Below are 19,333 nucleotides of genomic sequence, written 5' to 3' on the forward strand. Positions count from 1 at the left end.
AAGAAATCTCCAAATTTTCCTATCTCCGCCATTATCAGAGGAATTGCCCTGTTGCCATCGGACAAAAACAATAAAAGGTCATCTGCATACAAAGCGACCAACTCTGATCCTGAACCAGCCTTTAAACTGACTATATCCCGATTGTCTCGCAGTCTACATGCCAGTGGTTCTATTGATAGTGCAAACAAAATGGGCGAAAGAGGGCACCCCTGCCGCGTCCCCCTAAATAGGGGAAATGGCAGGGAGACCCTCCCATTTATAGCCATTCTAGCCACAGGGGCAGAGTATAACAATCTGACCCATTTAATACTTTTTTGGCCCAGTCCGAATTTCCCCATGACCTCCCAGAGGTACGGCCATTCGACTGCATCGAAAGCTTTTACCGCATCCAAGGATAAGACCACTGGGAAGTGATCGTCCTGATTTGGGGCTTGCAAGTGCATGAAGAGCTTACGCAAAGTTACTGAGGTGGATTTACCAGGCATAAAAATTGTTTGATCCTTATGGATCATTTTATCAATATGCCTGTTCAATCTTAATGCCAAAATTTTTGCCAACACCTTCGCCTCGAAGGAAATGAGCGAAATTGGTCCCTAAAAGTATCTTCTATTTCTTGATTAGTAGAGACCACTACCCCATTTCTATCTTTAATTTTACTAATGCAGTTATTTAATTTTTCTGCCCGGGCCGTATGTGCCAGAAACCTCCCAGATCGATCACAGCTCGCATATCTTGTAAAAGAGCTGTTACGCAAGACACTCACATTCTCCTCGTTCAAGCAATCAAGCCACTCCTTTTGAGCTTCCTGCCACTCTCTTTTTGTTTCCTCTGAGCTAGAATCTATGGGGAAAATTTACTAAAGGAAATTTGTAAAAAATAATTGTATTTGTATCCAGAAATACACTTATTTTTGACATTTACTATCCCGAAAATATGGCAGTTCGTATTCGTATTAATAGCACATCAATACGAATACGAATTGCTGTATTTTCAGGATAGTAAATGTCAAAAATAAGTGTATTTCTGGATACAAATACACCTATTTTTTACAAATTTCCTTTAGTAAATTTCCCCCTATATATGCCTTTTCCTTCTCTCTACATTGTTGTTCTAGATTTAACACCCTTTGTCTGCTTCTCTTTTTAACAGCACTAATTCCTTTCATTAGTGTCCCCCTCATAAAAGCTTTAAGAGAGTCCAACACTACTGCTACTGGGGCTGATCCACGATTTATTATCCAAAATTATTTCCAATTCTCCTCCTCAAACTCATCAATCTCTTCCAACTTTTTTAAACACCTTGAGTCAAACTTCCAAAAGGAGTGGTCCCGTGATTTAAAATCAGTAAAATCCAATATTAGGGGAGAGTGATCCGAAATACCTCTTACTTTATATTCCACCCTCACTACATTAGGCATTAGCCTATTTGATATCAGGGCCAGGTCTATTCTTGATAGAGTTTGATGAGATGAGGAAAAACACGAGAATTGAGACTCCCCTGGATTTCTATCCCTCCAAGGATCTATCCAACCTAAACTTTTTACAAATACATCAAAGCCCCCATTCCCTTTCCTAGTTTCCACCCCAGCTCTATTCCATCTGTCTAGGCGCGCATCTAATACATTATTAAAATCTCCCATGCAAATTACGGGAACATCTGGAACCTGAGATAGAAATTCAACAGCCCTAGTTAGTACCTCAAATGAAAATAGCGGAGGGATATAGACTGCCAAAATAATCATTTGCACGGAATTGATGTTACAATCTAAAAACACATAACGCCCTAGAGGGTCTATTTTAACTTTGTTGCAACCAAATACAAGCGACTTTTTAATCAATACAGAAACACCTCTTGAGGCTGATGTAAATTGAGCGTGGTAAGACCAACCAACCCATGGCCTATTCAATGCTAGACGTTTATTACCTGCCAGATGGGTTTCAAGCAGACAGACCACGTCTGCCCTATGTTGTTTTACATGTTGCATTACCTATGATCTTTTAACCTTATCATTAACTCCTCTAACATTCCAGACCATATGTGCTACCATAGGTACTTACTTATACATATAATGAGATCAGGATAGACTATCATTACCCGGGGCCTCATAGAGAAACAACCAAATATATCGGGCGCAATTGCTTTAAGACATACAAAAAAAATACAACCATATCCCCATCCACCCCCCACCCTGCATACCAACCCCCCCTCTGGCATACCTACATCCCTCCCCATAATGAAGAGGGAAAAAAAACACACAAAAATAAAAATAAAAGGTTACTCTACCTCTAAGCCACCAATGTGCGGTGAGCTCCCTATCTATTCAAAAACCTAATCTTTAATCACTAGCTACCAGCTGACGCGCTCCTGTTGCCCAACGATCTAGCCAGGCTGCTGCATCATTTGGAGACTGAAAAAAGGAAACAGCTCCATCTGCTGCTACTCTGAGTTTTGCAGGATATAACATTGAGTATTTTAACCCCTTCTCCAGCAGACTCTTTTTAACCTCAGTGAATCTTGCTCTTTCCTTCTGAACTTCTAATGGAAAATCAGGAAATAGGGCTACTTTCACCCCGTTATATACAAGAGGACCTTTTCAAATGGGCCAGTCTCAGAATAGTATCTCGGTCTTGATAATTCAAAAGCTTAAAGATCATCGTCCGTGGTGGGGCCCCCGGTGGCCCAGTTCTTATTGGGATTCTATGCGCTCTTCCAATTGCAAACAACATCAGTTCCTTCTTCATGCTCCGGTACGCCCACCTTTCTTATGTTACTTCTCCACAGTCTCCCTTCCATGTCGGCCATTTTGTATTTCACTTCCTGCATTTGATTCACTAATTTATTTACTTTCGATGTCAATGCAGAGTTACTGTCTTCCATTTTAGATATACGATTTTCCGCTTCACTAATATGATCTTTCACTTCCTTGATCTCAGTTCTCAAGGAGGAAATATCAGATTGTATATCTGAGATTTTTTCTGAGAGTCTTTGTTCACACCCATTGATTGCCTCTAAAACCTGTTGCAGGGAGATTTCAGGGTTATCCCGGGGTTTATTTCCTTTCACTGGGGTTACTTGGGGAGATGTGGATGGAGTCTGTGCATTGTTGCCCGCCTGTGATCTAGCGAATTTCTCCAGCCTTGCGGCCGCAGCGGCATTCCCTGTTTTTCCCATAGTACAAAAAGATTTAGTGAGCGCCCGGGAAATACAATTGTCAATCAGTTATTTGCCAGGCCCTTTAGAGGTTTTAATATAGCAGTCAGGCACCACCTTCAGGACCATAGGCCTTAACACCAGGGCTGGAGAAGCTTCCTGATCTTCCTGATTACTATGAAAGTTCACCCCAGATTCCCCCTTTTATCAGGCTAGGCACTTTTCAGTCCAGCTTTACTTGGCAGTACCCTCTCTCAAGGCTTTAACTCAGGAGATGAATACACACAGTCCACAGTTACTGCCTCAGCAGAGTTATTATGGGGCCAGCCGACTTATAAATCCAAGTAATCCATTTATTATACTATTTACTACCAATATTAAAGAAAGAAAAGTCTCTTTTCTGCATATTAGACCCAGCACTTCGTGGTCTATACTACCTTTATTTATACATTTGCCTTTTAATAGACAATTTAACTATTTGTGTATAGATCTGTGTATAGGGCCTTATTCTGGTTCATTTGCTCGGATGCCTGCACGCACCCTTGCGATTGAACCAAACCCCGCCTTGCGAATGGTTAGCCCGCACCACCCATTCACATGCCAAATTTGTTTGCAAGGTTTGCGAACAGATGTTTTACATGAACATCCACTCAGATGCCAGTGGGAACCTGCCCCATCTTTTGATGGTCGCCGACCATCGAATGATAGTGAAGGCGCTCGCATATGTAAGGGTGGCCCAGATCACTTGTAGATATGAGTGAAGAAATGCAGGGAATTGGGTGGACAGTTGACATTCGGCTATGTCAGCTGTCCGCCCCCTGCACATGCCTCACGACCGCATTAGCATATGTACACCCAGCGTTTTAATGGGAACCCCCATACACATATGCTATTGCCCCAGCCCAGCACCCCATGCCCCTCTCTACCCCAAGTCTGGGAGCATGATCTCGGTGATCATACTTCTCCCTGTGTATAGACCCAACGTATACACATGCGCAGAAATGCTGCTGCGCATGCGCATACGCAAAACATTGGTCCCCCGTGTGAATTCGCATCTGTGCAAATGAACCAGAATAAGGTCCACAGACCTTAGCAGCAAGAATTAAAGGAGTACTTATAGAGATTTTCTGTACAGTGGTGACACTTGCCACATGGGTGTGCACACCTCTTACACTATCAGCTCCAATTGGCCAAATGTTATAGCCTCCAAATGTGGGCTAAACTTTTTTTTAAAGGGGCAATCACTGACAAGGCATGGTTTTGCCTTGTAAATGATTCCCCTTTAAAAAACCTCTGAGTTTATCCAGCATCCCGCATCGCCGCCAAACACTGAGGCTATTATATGTGGCCACATGTTTGCCTAAATAAATACATGAGAACTGAAATATTGTATAATTAGGTGTGTGAAAAATGGATGTACTAGTTTAATAATTATGATTATGCCTAAGGTGCGGCCAGAAAGACAGCTGACCATAATCACATTGCTACAATGATATATTTATCTGGAGGACTGGAGCTGGCACTCCATACATTCCATTGATAATCTGGTACTAGCATTGCACGGTCTTTCCAGTTTTCTAAATACAGTAATTGTTTTATTACCATTTAATGTACTACCAAGTCCAGGCACCAAGAGAGTACTGTGTAACTGCAATACACAAAGCAAGCATAAGATCCATGACAGCATTTATATTGTTTAAGGTTAGTTCATGTTGTATCATTTGTGGATGTCACCATGTGACATAAAAATTGATACTACTGTGTTGCATGAAGCAAGTCGCAAGGGGCACTGTCAATTTGATATTGAGCAGTTTTAAAATGCAGCTTGATGCAACAAGAGTGACAAGATCCATGGTTGTGTATTGGCTTATTGGATATAGCACTAAAAATTGAATGAAGTTGCTTGCTGATTTATAGCGGTGATTACTGTGCTACTGAGATGTATGCCATGTGACTGACTGTAGTTAAACATCAAATGAAAACAATGCCAGGATTCAGTCATATAAATACTGTATATCATTGTTGCAACCTCAGAATTATGAAGCCAAAAAATGAGCAATAAAAGGTGTATGTACTGTAGCAAGGGTTGGAATTGCGTAATAATATAAAAGTGAATTAATAAAGCCAGCTACAGTAGGACATCTGCTGGAACTGAAAATGCCGGACACTTTTGAAACTTACGACAGCACCCTAGTGAATTTGAAAACAGTAAAATTGAATTTCAATATCCATCGCCAGAAATAGAAAAAAATCACTTTTAATGTACCGTATTTTCTGCACTATTTTCTGGACTATAAGGCGCAGTCTCAATTATGGGGTCTATTTCTATACTTGACCCATACATAAGGCGCACCGTATAATAAGGCGCATGCTAAAACAGCATGTCTCTTCACTGGTGCCATTTTCTGGGGTCATCGCAGTGTACGTAATACGTAGTGTACGTATTACGTCCCGGTGTCAGCAGGAAATGGTCCAACAGTCAAACTCAGTGCACACATAAGGCGCACCTGATTATAAGGCGCACAACCTATTTTGATGAAAATTTAAGGCTATTAGGTGCGCCTTATAGTCCGAAAAATACGGTAGTCTAATCTAAATGTAATCTAATTTCTGAAAACATGTTTACTTTGATTATAGACAGATAATGTATCATTACTCTATTTTGCTGCACACCGAAACAGGTGTCAAAGAGGTGATATTAGAATGATTGATCCATGATGACATGCTTCCAGAGCCGGCCCTAGCCTAAATGACGCCCTAGGCAAGATTTTGGCTGGTGCCCCCTAGCACCACCACTAGTTCCGCCTCTGACCCTGCTTCCCTTTCCCAGCACCATCCACCCTCATCATAGCAGTCATCAGTTTGGTGCTCCTACCCGCAATATTTTAAACAGAAACAGTGCACACATTCGGTGCGCAGCCCAAACAGGGGTGTGTTCTTGCTGGGAAGGGGCATGGCCACACAATAGTACTCCCAATTCAAATTATGACACACAGTAGTGCCACTTTATTCACATTATATCATGCAATGGTGTCCCTTATTTACGTTACATCACACAGTAGTTACAAGAAAAAGGTGAAGGTGTTCCTCCCAATGGCGCCCTGATAAGAAGAATACGTCCCTATTTGTAGAGGGACGGTCCTCTTCTCCGTATGGGTGAGATAATGTATAATACCCCAAACTTTCCTTATCCTGATGAGGGGATCCTCTTCTCCGTATCAATGGTATAGTGAAATACAGATTTTAATCCCTAGGACCAACCGTAGGGGGCAGAATTCCCTCCAATGACATGGGTACCGGAAAAAATGAATAGAAATGGTACATAGAGTAATACCATTTATTATACACAACATTAATACACATAAAACATGAGGTAGATAGTGGCCAATTACCCAGATGTTGGAGAACTAGGTTAGACAAAGTTCTCAAAAGCGCATAAGAGGAAGGTGAATACCCGGGATTCACCTTCACATCCAGGCAAGAGGGTAATAGGTTCAGCGTCCAGTCCTCAATAAAAGCAAACAGGCAACAGGAGCTCCAAACGCGTTTTCGATCATCTGCTGTGATCTTCTTCAAAGGGAAGAAGATCACAGCAGATGATCGAAAACGCGTTTGGAGCTCCTGTTGCCTGTTTGCTTTTATTGAGGACTGGACGCTGAACCTATTACCCTCTTGCCTGGATGTGAAGGTGAATCCCGGGTATTCACCTTCCTCTTATGCGCTTTTGAGAACTTTGTCTAACCTAGTTCTCCAACATCTGGGTAATTGGCCACTATCTACCTCATGTTTTATGTGTATTAATGTTGTGTATAATAAATGGTATTACTCTATGTACCATTTCTATTCATTTTTTCCGGTACCCATGTCATTGGAGGGAATTCTGCCCCCTACGGTTGGTCCTAGGGATTAAAATCTGTATTTCACTATACCATTGATACGGAGAAGAGGATCCCCTCATCAGGATAAGGAAAGTTTGGGGTATTATACATTATCTCACCCATACGGAGAAGAGGACCGTCCCTCTACAAATAGGGACGTATTCTTCTTATCAGGGCGCCATTGGGAGGAACACCTTCACCTTTTTCTTGTATTTGCTGTTTGTTGATATTTTAGGGATATCATTTAGGTGTACCTTCCTTCAGGCTGCCTAGGCGCACAGAGGGACATATCTCATCCATCCTTTCCATCACACAGTAGTACCACTTTACCTTATATACATTACTCCTCACATTATTCAGATTATACCCTTAGAAAAAAATCCTGAGAAAATATTGTATTTTAAGCACCTCCATGGCCACACTGCAACCCAGCACAAAGCAGTGTGCGCTGGGCAGAGGAGAAGAGCTGCAGCTTCTGCTGTCACTTAAGGGGAGGGGGCCCGGGGCCCCCACTGGGCCCTTCCATCAGACTTTGGCCTGGGTAATTTGTACCCCCTACCCCTTTCTCTCGGCACCCCTGATAATACCACACAGTAATGCCCCTTACACATGACACACATTATTAATGTCCTTATAAACATAATGCCCCTTACATATTATGCCAACCTTTATTAATGCCCTTCATACACATAATGACACACATAATGCCCCTTTCACATATGTTGCACATTATTAATGCCCTTGTACACGACACACATATTGCCCCTTACACATATGCCGAACACTATTGTACAACCAACCCACCCGCAGACAGGTGACCTCTGCCTCGGCTTGGATACAGATGTTTCCTCATACATCTTGCCTCAATAGGCCATGCAGCTCCGGGCCAGTTCTGCTAACGTTGGGTGCCTTTTTTGCTGAAAATTAATCTTATTTGCATTGTTATGTGACCAGGACACATAAGGAGCTTCCGATGATTAAAATGATATGCAGCATGCCTATATTCTGTGTGCGACTGTGGCTGTACCTGCATACGGAATGCTATGTTACAGTGATTTCCATGAATACACTATTTCATATGCAGATACAGCCTCACTCACACACAGAATATAGGCATGCTGCATATCATTTTAATCAGCAGAAGCTGCTGGTGCCCCTAGGCATTCCAACCGCCCTAGGCATTTGCCTAGTTTGCCTATGCCTAGGGCCGGCTCTGCATGCTTCCTAGGCAGGGTTGTGCAGTACTAGTACTTTGCAGACAGGCTCACATAGGTGGGGAACATAGTGAATAGTAATAGCAGAGCACTAAAGAAAAATATATATAAAAAAAGGGAACTGGATGGTAGGTTGACAATGCCTAAGTTGACAGTCACCATTTGCTCGGCATGCATTTGGTCGACATGGTCAAAAGGTTTACACAAGCAAAAACTTAACATGGCTGTAGTTGACACATGAAAGGTTGACATTGAAATTCTATTTTAATTTTTTTAACTGTTTTATACTTTACTATACACGTGGCTGGGAACAGTAAAGCGCGCCGAGCACAGTGTTTGCTGAATAAGGCACCTAGCCTGAAGCATGGCTTGCTACACTCAGTGTCATATATTCAATGCCGTGGGCGAGCGGTGACTGCGAGCAGGACTATTTGCTCGCAGTCACCGCTCACCCTGTCAGTATTCAACTGACCCCCCTCATACGCAAATTCTCCCTCGCTCCGTTTTTTGAGCGAGGGGGAATTTGCGTATGTGCCTCCAAAAGCTGCGAGAATCGAGGCTAATTACAGCGAGTTTGCTGCATTAGCCTCGGCTCTCGCAGTTTAGGGGAATCCTCGCCGTTCTGTGACGGCGAGGATTCCCCCGGAACGTTGCATAGTGCGAGCGGCCGGCGCGGGGGTTAAACTGCGAGGATCACTGGTTTTCTGTGATCCTCGCAGTTTAACCCCCTCGCCGGCCGCTCGCACCGGCATTGAATACCTGCCAGTATCTAAGGGAAAGTGGTATACCAATTAGGAGTGCGCATGCTTAGATGTGGACATAGACACCACAAAAAATATAAAAATCTCATGTCGACTATTTCATGTGTTGTTGACTTATACATTGTCGAACTAATGAAAAACACCCTTAGAAAAAGAAAAATAACACTTGTAAACAGTGGAAAATGTCACATTTGGACAGTCACAGGCTGCCTCATCATACACAAAACAACCATCCTCAAAAAAGAAAAGTCCAAAGAGATGGGTATGGGTTTGTAGGGGTACAGTGTCTAGGTCGACAGTCAAAACGTCCTCACATGAAAAAGGTAGATGTGCATTAGGTCAATATGAGTTTTTCACTTTATTTTTCTGCCATTTTTTACCTTGCCATGGCTCGCAGCATTCGCAATGTTTCAGGAACGGTTATTATTATCATTATTAATAATTACTATTATTTTCTTCATATATGCCCTCTGAGATAGTAAAGTATCAAAAACTACAATGTAACAAAAAATCATGAAAAACTATAGGAGGGTGGGGGACAGTATGCAGCTCCCGGCAGTGGGTGAGCGTCTCCTCCCACTGGGAGGGAGTGAGCGTGCATGAGAGCAGGAGGCTGTATAATAGTGGTATGTGGGCAAGACATTGATAAAAGTTGTGGCGCTGGTGCAGAGGGCAGTGGGGAAACCTGCAGTGCGGCAGCCAGGGCCGGATTTCCCACCTAGGGGCGGTACCTGCTTGTGGTGGTACAGGATCCCCCATTGTCACGGGGGTACGTGAAATGCGGGAGCGGGGGCCACGGTCTGGAAGGGGGTCTGGGGGGTCTGCAAATTGCGGGAGGGGGGTGGTGTGTGGGGATCCGTGGTTAGCGGGAGGGGAGGGTCCGCAAATCGTGGGCGGGGGCGCGGGGGGGCTTGAATCGTGGGAAGGGGGGTCCGCAAATTGCGGGAGGGGCGTTGTCAGGGTTAGTGAATTGCGGGAGGGGGGGTTGCGGAGGTCCGTGAATTGCGGGAGGGGCGCGTGGGGTGCCGTGAGTCAAGGGGGGGTGGTGCGGGGGTCCGTGAATCACGGGAGGGGTCATGAATCGCAGGAGGGGGGGGGTCGTGGGGGGGCTGCGAATCGCAGGAGGGGGGGGGTGTGGGGGATTGCCGTGAATTGCATGAGGGGGGCGTGAATCAAGGGAGGGTGGGCGCAGGGGGGTGGTGCGGGGGTCTGTGAATCGCGGGAGGGGGCATGAATCGCGGGAGGGGGGGTCGTGGGGGGGTTCCGAATCGCAGGAAGGGGGGTATGGGGGGGTGCCGTGAATTGCGTGAGGGGGGCATGAATCGCGGGAGGGGGGGTCCCCGAATGTGTGAATTACGGGGCGGTCGCAAATCGCGAGAGGTGCCGAGGGGGCCCGCAAATCGCGGGAGGGGGGCGCTACGGGGGGTTTCGTGAATCGCGGGAGGGGGGGTCGTGTGGGGTTGCGAATCGCAGGAAGGGGGGTGTGGGGGGTGCCGTGAATTGCGTGAGGGGGGCATGAATCGCGGGAGGTGGGGTCCCCGAATGTGTGAATTAGGGGGCGGTCGCAAATCGCGAGAAGTGCCGAGGGGGCCCGCAAATCGCGGGAGGGGGGCGCTACGGGGGGTTCCCTGAATCGCGGGAGGAGGCGGCGCGAATTGCGGGAGGGGGGTCGCAAATCACAGTAGGGGGGGGGGTGCCGTGAATCGTGGGAGTGGATGGTCGGGTCTGGGACGGATATTAGACAGCACTTACATCGACAGTAAAAAAAAACCATGTCGACCTTTTGACTGTCGACATAGACACTGTCGACCTAATGGCAGTGTCGACCTAAAAACATGTCGACCTAATGAGCTGTCGACCTAATGAGCTGTCGACATAATGAGCTGTCGACATAATGACATGTCGACCTAATGGTATGTCGACCTAAAACCATGTCGACCTATTGAGCTGTCGAACAAATGGTGTCTATGTAATGGCTGTCGATGTAAGTGCTGTCTAACAATAGTCCGGATACCGGGGTGGTCGCGGGGGTCCCGCGAATCGCGGGAGGGGGGTCGCGGGGGTCCCGCGAATTGCGGGAGGGGGGGTTCACGGGGGTCCCGCGAATCACGGGAGGGGGGGTCGCGGGGGTCCCGAGACTCGAGGGAGGATGTAATGCGGGGGTCCCGCGAATCGCGGGAGGGGGGGTGTGGGGTCCCGCGAATGGTGGGAGGGGGGGTCGCGGGGGTCCCGCGAATCGCGGGAGGGGGGTCGCGGGGGTCCCGCGATTCGCGGGGGTCCCGCAATTCGCGGGGGGGGGGGCGGGGGTCCCGCGATTCGTGGGAGGGGGGGTCGCGGGGGGTCCCGCGAATCGCGGGAGGGGGGGTCGCGGGGGGGTCCCGCAAATCACGGGAGGGTCGCGGGGGGGTCCCGCGAATCGCGGGAGGGGGGTCGCGGGGGTCCTGGCAGAGGGTAGAGATGTGCAGGAGTAATGGTGGATGGTGGCTGTGGAGTAATGGTGGATGGTGGGCGTGTACTGTAGCCCTGGCTGGGCGGGGGGAGGTGATGTCAAGGGGTTGGAACGTCAGACACATGAAAGTGAAACTGTTCTACACAGGAACGTTCTCCACAGGGGTTAAGTGACAGATCTGGCTAAATATATAAGAGATCAGTTGATCTAAATGATATGCTACACGATGAAAAAAGAAAACAATTAATGAGCCAAATAAAAAAAAGATAATCGGGAAATTTATCAAATTTGGAGACAAATTACCAACCAATCTACTGTGGTAGAATAATATAGAAACATAAATCACAGAATGTGACGACGGATAAGAACCACTTGGCTCATCTAGTCTGCCCAAGTACAAGCACACACTTACACTCTAGGGCAAGCATGTCCAAACTATGGCCCTCCAGCTGTTTGTAAAACTACAAGACCCATCATGCCTTGCCGCAGTTTTGCTATTAGGGAATGCTAAAACTATGGCAAGGCATCCTGGGATTTGTAGTTTCCCAACAGCTGGAGGGCCACAGTTTGGACATGCCTGCCCTATGATTCATATTTTGTTGTTAGCCAATCAACCTATCGGCATATTTTTGGAATGTGGGAGGAAAGTGGAGCACCCGAAGGAAAACATACGCATGCACATGGAGAATATGATTGGTTAATACCTTATTCTTTACACTTTATCTCTCTCATAGATGTTCATAATTTTACTCTTAATTAGGATAAAACAAAAACAATTATATTTAAAGGGAATAGTGTTCTGTGCTATTGATTATGGGAAGCATTTAAGTATGAGAAATGTCAAATCAAAAGAATACAACCACAAAGCTGAAACTGAGCACTGATATCAGTGTTATTAAAAAAAATGTAAAGGTTTTAAATAAGGAAAGGTATGATCATGAGGAGAGAATTGAATAGAATAAAGTAGATAAGAGCAAGAAATAGGGTGGCCAATCCTGGGATCGGGATCCCAGAATTTGGCCCCAAAACGTCCAGGATTTATGGTCTTATTCTAGTTCATTTTAGAGGCAAATTCCTTCTCAAATGGACAAAACCATAAAACTTCTCAAGTGCACTGCAGGTGGGGCAGATATAACATGTGCATATAGAATTAGATTTGGGTGGGATTTCTCTTCTAGTGATGCCAATCTCAGGATTTTGGGAATCCCGGGATTGAGCAAGAAAGCATAAACAGTGAGAAATTTAACAATGGCAAAGTCATTATGACCACAATGTTTATAACTTTCTAGGATTTGTACAGAGTAGTGAGTAGAATTTTGATGGTGGCAGGAGGTAGCGACAGATCTCAAACTGCTTATGCCTTATATGGTTGCTAATGCTATAGAAGCTAAGGAATCACTCCAAATCACTCTGGATTTCGATCTAACAATGAATGACATATGAAATGGTAGACATGAGTTTTGGGGAATTTTTCTTTAGATTTTTTCATATTTTAACAGCGGTGAGTCAGCGGGTTCCGGCGGCTCCCTCCCTTACCTGGCTTGTGCTGCTGCTGCGGGGGGGGGGGGGGGGGGGGGGGGGGGGCTGGCTCTCCTCCTCCTCCCTGCACCCGGAAGAGGATTACAGTGCAAGGAGGAGGAGGTCACAGGTCCGGGCAGCACAGCTCTATGGTAGAAGCCCATAGGCTTCTATACTGGCAATGCCCCGTCGTGGCAACGCAGCTGTTTTTTTTTAGACAATTCCACAATGCGGTAAAAATCCAATAACTGGGTTTTTACCGCATTTTTCCTTTAGAGAATATCCCCCTAATTCTCTGAATTTCTGTTTGGTTCTTTAATATACCCTTATAACATAGAGGCAACATCAATATGGTACAGATTGTGGTATCAAGATTCAAAGAGATTATGGCAGAAACAAAATACAGTGTATTAGTATATGTTAATAAATAATACTTGAGAAGAGTTCTTTTGATAAAGAAATCATAGCATTTTAAGCAATCATTATATAGCTTACCTGGAAATTGAAATATGGTTGGCAACACTCTGAAGGGTGGAAATGTTTGTGTAAGAAGTGACATTAGGAAATAAATGATTGGACTGATGACAAATGCAAGTCCTGACACAAGTGTCCAGTATGAGATTTCAAACATGATCTGAGGGAGAAAAGTAAAATAATATATAGACATTTTAGCTTGCTTACTAGTTAAATCACATAAGAGAGTGCCATGACAATAGTGGATCATTTGCTTTAGAAACTTGGTAAACATCAGATGGCATAATGCAGTCTTGCCGCTAATTTACTTAAATCAGGGTTGCCGACCCTCCCGGAATTTCCGGGAGTCTCCCGAAAATCGGGTACCCCCTCCCGGCCCCCCGGAAGGGTGGGCAACCCTCCCGGATTCAGGGGGGACCCCCGCCGACCCCCGGATCGCGGCATTAAAATGCCGCAATCCTCGGGTCTCAGAGGAGGGGGCGGAGCTAAAACGGCACAATCGCGTCATTTTAGCCCCGCCCCCTCCACAGAGATATGTGTATTTGATGCTTTAACAGCATGGGGGCGGGGCTTAGTGATGTCACGCGTAAGCCCCGCCCCCTGAGCGGCTTCTGAAACTCTCCTCTCCGGGCTTCTCCCGGAGAGGAGAATCTTAAAGTCGGCAACCCTGGGGTAGAGACAGCACAATCCCCCTTAGAAGGAGGGAACATAGGGCAGGAACACACATTCTCCCCTTCCCCTCCAGAGGTGCCAGCTTCATCACCCAAATCAAGAAAAAAAGTGCTCCATAAGACTTTACTTAAAAACCAAAATCCACCTTGTCATGTGTGACAAACTGAGGAGGGCAGGAGGCACATCAGGGCGGCAGCCAGCAGCAGTCAGCCTCCTCCCCAGGCTGAGTACAGCCAGCGCTTGGGACGGAGTGACGCTGCTGCAGCCAGGGAGAAGGGAGTGTAGCAAGTTACTTGCAGAGAGAGGGTATAGTGTTTCAAGGGGAAGAGAGAGGACATCACACTGACAAGTGCTGCTGGCTGCTAGTAAATTTTCTTAACTCTGCTAAGATCAGGCTGCAGTTTAGCATATCTGTTATCTAAACTTTCAGACCCCACTCCCACTGTGCCTGGCTTGTGCAGGAGCTACGTATGTGTAGTTGTCTGGGAGATGGCTAAAGCCGCACAGAGGTATTCATAAACAACTTGCCGTATACAGCAGCAGCTCTCCTGGACACATATCCCCCGACCTCTAGAGCCCAATAAAGCATAAAACAAGGGCTGGAGAGGTGTACAGATAAGGGCCCTTATTCTGATCGGTGCGGATATTCCCGCATTCTTACGGTGCGGTCCGCACGCCACGGTGTTTTGCCGCGTGCGGCCATCGTCCGTAGAAACGCCCACGTGTCCTCCGCATTCGGACGGACTCACTCTTTAAGAACAGGGCGTGTTTACGGACGACATACAAACCATGCGTGTGCGGGAGAAACACTCCGATTCTGCACGGTATTACTGAGTATTACAGAGTATGCTCGGAAATACCGCATCCGAACGGGAGCCAAGCGGTGCTACCGCCCGTAAGCGGAGTATTTACGCCAAACAACCCACTATTATGTCAATTCTGCAATACATCACATGACCCACTTATTCAATTACCTATCCTCATAAAAAACAGCTTATTTGGAATTGGAATCAATTAGATGCCAATATATCCTTACAAGCATGCCTAACACATCCATTGCACACATTAACCCTTACAGCAATGTAAGTGCAATGGTTTGTATTACACCCTGTGTAAAAGATTATAAACAATCTACACATATACTGTTTCAAGTGCAAATAAAACCAACAACTGTGAACTTGCATAAAGAATTTATTTTAAATCAACATTAACATAAAAAATAAAATATAAAATATAATAAATCAAAGCAGCAGATCGCGGATGTCCTGCAGGTCTGCTAGAAGGAGCCTTAAATGTTGCTCCGCTCGCAGGACGGCCCCACGCACCCCCTCATCTGCCGGTGTGGTGTCATCTGTGGGCATGTCAAAGGGGCAAAAATTAGTCATGTTATTCATGCATACATTTCACATACTGCGACATAAATTGCACAAATGCTAGGTGACATGTGTGTATATATATACATATCTATCTATGTAGAGAGATAGAGACACACATAGATAAATAGATATGACACATACATATATACATACATGCTAACTTATTTACTACATACTGTCTTTTTTGGCCTCTACCCTTTACTCTGCAGAAGACATAACAGTCATATTGTTTCTTCTCAGTCACAACCCACCCATGACTAACCAATGACAAGCATGTCATGGCCTCCGTCAATAAGAACTTGTCACAATCTGCTCAGTCTAAGTTCAGTGATGGTTCGTGGCATGGGAGTTATGCAAATGTCAGGAATGCACAGTACACATCCTCAAAATCATAATTCTGTCTAAACCAACCTACAATTCTGTGAGGGCAAAAAAACAATCTGAACTACAGGGGGTGTTTAGGTAGAGGAGGCTCCTGGGACACTGGCAACTTCTGACTCCATTCCAAGGTAGGCCGGCCCATACTCCATTTATAGCATACATCCTATAGTTTAGAAATAACATTCACCAACAATATAGATTCCACTATTTGATGGGTCATAATCAACACTTGCAGCAGGTGAATTTCATCCACAAATGATCCACTCATCCCTTTACTCCAGGATCCTGTTTAACTACTACGGTTATGTGGCAGTCAAAATGGAGCTCCAACCCATCCCACAAACCTGTGTAATTCAGAGGTGTCCTGGATGAAAGGGATGCCTTGGACACCCCATCTAACCCGTACCTGTATCTGTAGCTACCCACTTTGGGGTCTATATGAATAGTATGGGCCAAAAATTTGTTATCACCAGTGCTACATAACAAATACCAGTACAACTACTTCATTAATGATGCATTATGTTAACATACCGATCTGATGGTACTCCGGGGCCTGGCACGCCTCCTCCCCCTCGTCATCAGACTCCTCCGGGGCAACCGTGGCCTCCTCAGCCCCCTCCTCCGCCAGCTCCTCTGCCACAATAACCTCCTCCTCCAACTCCTCCTCCACCTCCTCCTCCTCCACCTCCTCCTCCTCCTCCTCCTCCTCCTCCTCCTCCACCACCACCACCACCTCCTCCACCTCCTCCTCCGCCACCAACACCTCCTCCTCCGCAACCAACTCCGCTTCCACATCCTCCTCCACCACCTCCTCACGCACCTCCTCCTCCTCCACCACCATCTCCTCCTCCTCCACTTCCTCCTCCTCCACCCTTGCCGCCACCTCCTCCTCCGGGTCTTGGGCCTCCTCCTGGCCCAGGGCTGCCTCCGCCTCTTCACGGGCCTGTCGGGCTTGGGCTTGTGCTGTGTGGTAGAAAAAAAAATCATGGTCAATGTCGGGTCATTGGGGCACATGTATTAATCCATAACAAGACATACATGGAAGGGTGATAATGATGGCAAACGATGCAGGAAAGTAGCTCCTTACTGTTCATGGATTCCAAATTGTGACATGTAAATTATTATGTGATTGTTAGTAATTTGTTCACACATTACAACCCAGGCATTTATCAATGTGTAACACATATTAGATCTGGCACATTGTATGCATCAGAATCCTCAATGCTATGGCATTACATATAAAAGCCACATGACTGCATGTTAACCAGGAAGAAGCACACATAACAGTCTATGGACTTTTAAACCCATGGACACCCAGTTATCATGAGACACATTTTATTGTTTATATATGCTATGTTGTAAGTGCGAAATTTCATAGCTAAAATACTCACAATCAGCAATTTCGCTCCTGAGTTGCTGGAGCAGCTGGGGCTGGCGCCTGCGGAGGTCCGACCACCGCCTCTCAAGCTGCCCGAGGGACCTCCGCACCCGAGTGCGGGCGTAAATTCGGCGCCCTGCCGCAGCATAGGCCCTCCGCTTATGGCGGTTTGTGATAAACGGCCCCGCACGGCCCAGCCTTGTCTCCATGACGGAGACAAGAACCCTCAGCTCCGCATGTGTGAAGGGTTCTGCCCTTCGTGTCTCCGCCATGTTGACAATGGCATCTATCAACCAATCAGGTGGTGGCATTGGTTGATCACAGTTATTTGTGTTAATAACTTTATTGTTCATCTTTACATGAACAGCGTGTCTGCGCCAACACAAATGGTGACAAATTCGCATGCCTTCAAAACAGTAGTGTTGATGTATGGCAATGAACAAATCTGATATATATAAAACACAGTGTGTATGCACTTAGCAAATCCAATGACGCCTCGCTCCGCCAAGCAACGCGTGCTATAGCTTAGCAACGCCTAGCTGTACTTAGCATTATTTACTCTATGCATCTATGTGTATGCGTACATTTATGTGTAAAAGACACATACACACACTTGCAGGTATCCTGAGACCAGCATTATACACCAGCCCTGCCTGCCTGCCTGCCTGGCTGCCTGCCTGCCTGCCTGCCTGGCTGCCTGCTCCTTGAAATGTTGAAACATGTGAATAAATTCTAATAGCATATATATATATATATATATATATATATATATATATATATCTGCAAACAAATCAGACATCAACACATGAAAAAATCCCAAACACATTACAGAATAAATCAATGTACTCACCAGTCATCAGGGATAGTATCAACTACAATAATGAAGATATGACAAACACATAAGATCCCTTGAACAAGGTATAATAATTAGCACCTATATTTAACTTCCCCCAAAACTAAGCACATATGATAAATATCTCCTATTTCTTTGCCATTAGGAGGGCAGGCTGGCTAATTTTCGTGTTGTAACACTGACAACTAACACACTGTACTTATTTGAAGGGGTGATTTTTACAATAATTGGTGTGTTCTGTCAACTCGATAACATGTACCTGAAGTATCTTTGCGCCACAGAGTCCCGCAGCTGGTATCCCCTCCGGCATTCAGGGGCGCGGGATGGGCGCATGGGCGGATCTTGCGGCTCAGATGGTACCTCCCACTCATCAAAGGGTATCTCACGCCGCATAGCAATGTTGTGGAAAAATATACACAGGCCCACGATCCTCGACACCATTTCAGGCGCATATTGTAAGTCACCACCAGTGCGGTGGAGCACTCTAAATCTACCTTTTAAAAGGCCAATTGAGCGCTCCACCACTTGCCTGGTGGCAACATGCGCCCGATTGAATGCCTCCTGTGGGCCCGGTGCTGGGTAGCTGTACGGCGTAAGTAGCCAGGGCGTACATGGGTAACCGGAGTCACCCAGAACCCACGCATCACGGCCTTCCAGCTCTTGGAGTCTTTGCCATATCCCGGTTTGTCGGATGACATGAGAGTCATGGGCACTTCCGGGAAACTTCGAGTTGAAGGCGAGAATCTCCATGGATGGGCCACATACCACCATCACGTTCAGTGAGTGGAACAATTTGCGGTTCCTATATATCTTCTCACTTCGAGATGGAGGCACAAATGGTACATGGGTGCCATCCACAGCCCCTATCACATTAGGGAAGCCAGCAATTTGATGGAAGGCCTGCTGGCTTCTGCGCAGGGTCTCGGTGGCAAATGTCATGGCCATGAAGTGCCCCTTGCGCCTGAACATGGCCGACGTCACACGCCTCAGGATTCGGCAGAAGGCCGGCTGAGATATTCCAGCAAGTACTGCCACTACTTGTTGGAATGATCCTGAGGCGCAGAAATGCAACACCGCCAGCAGCTGTGTGTGAGGCGGAATTGCTGTCGTGATCCCGTGTAGAGGTTCCAGATCGCTCTGAATTAAGGTGAGCAGATCCAGAATTACATGTGGCGGTAACCGGTACCTAGTAAGTACCTCATCATCGGGCATAGCAAACAGAGTCACCC

General features: G+C 46.2%; 1 protein-coding gene and 1 long non-coding RNA gene across 2 annotated transcripts in view; both read right to left on the reverse strand.

The window, feature by feature from the left end:
- The window catches only part of ATP8B3 (ATPase phospholipid transporting 8B3), a 203,536-nt gene that overhangs the window by 38,877 nt on the left and 145,326 nt on the right, over positions 1-19,333 (reverse strand). The window contains exon 25 of the mRNA XM_083177190.1: positions 13,466-13,604. Within this exon, the coding sequence (XP_083033316.1) occupies positions 13,466-13,604 (139 nt within the window). The remainder of the gene's footprint in view (positions 1-13,465; positions 13,605-19,333) is intronic.
- LOC146067789 (uncharacterized) lies at positions 15,290-16,486 on the reverse strand. Its single transcript, XR_014472941.1, has 2 exons — positions 16,405-16,486; positions 15,290-15,467 (listed from the first exon to the last, which is right to left on the reverse strand). It is a non-coding gene; the product is annotated as an uncharacterized LOC146067789 (long non-coding RNA).

Source organism: Crinia signifera, chromosome 1, assembly GCF_055691185.1.
Source record: "Crinia signifera chromosome 1, ASM5569118v1, whole genome shotgun sequence".
In the NCBI taxonomy this organism is placed as follows: Eukaryota; Metazoa; Chordata; class Amphibia; order Anura; family Myobatrachidae; genus Crinia; species Crinia signifera.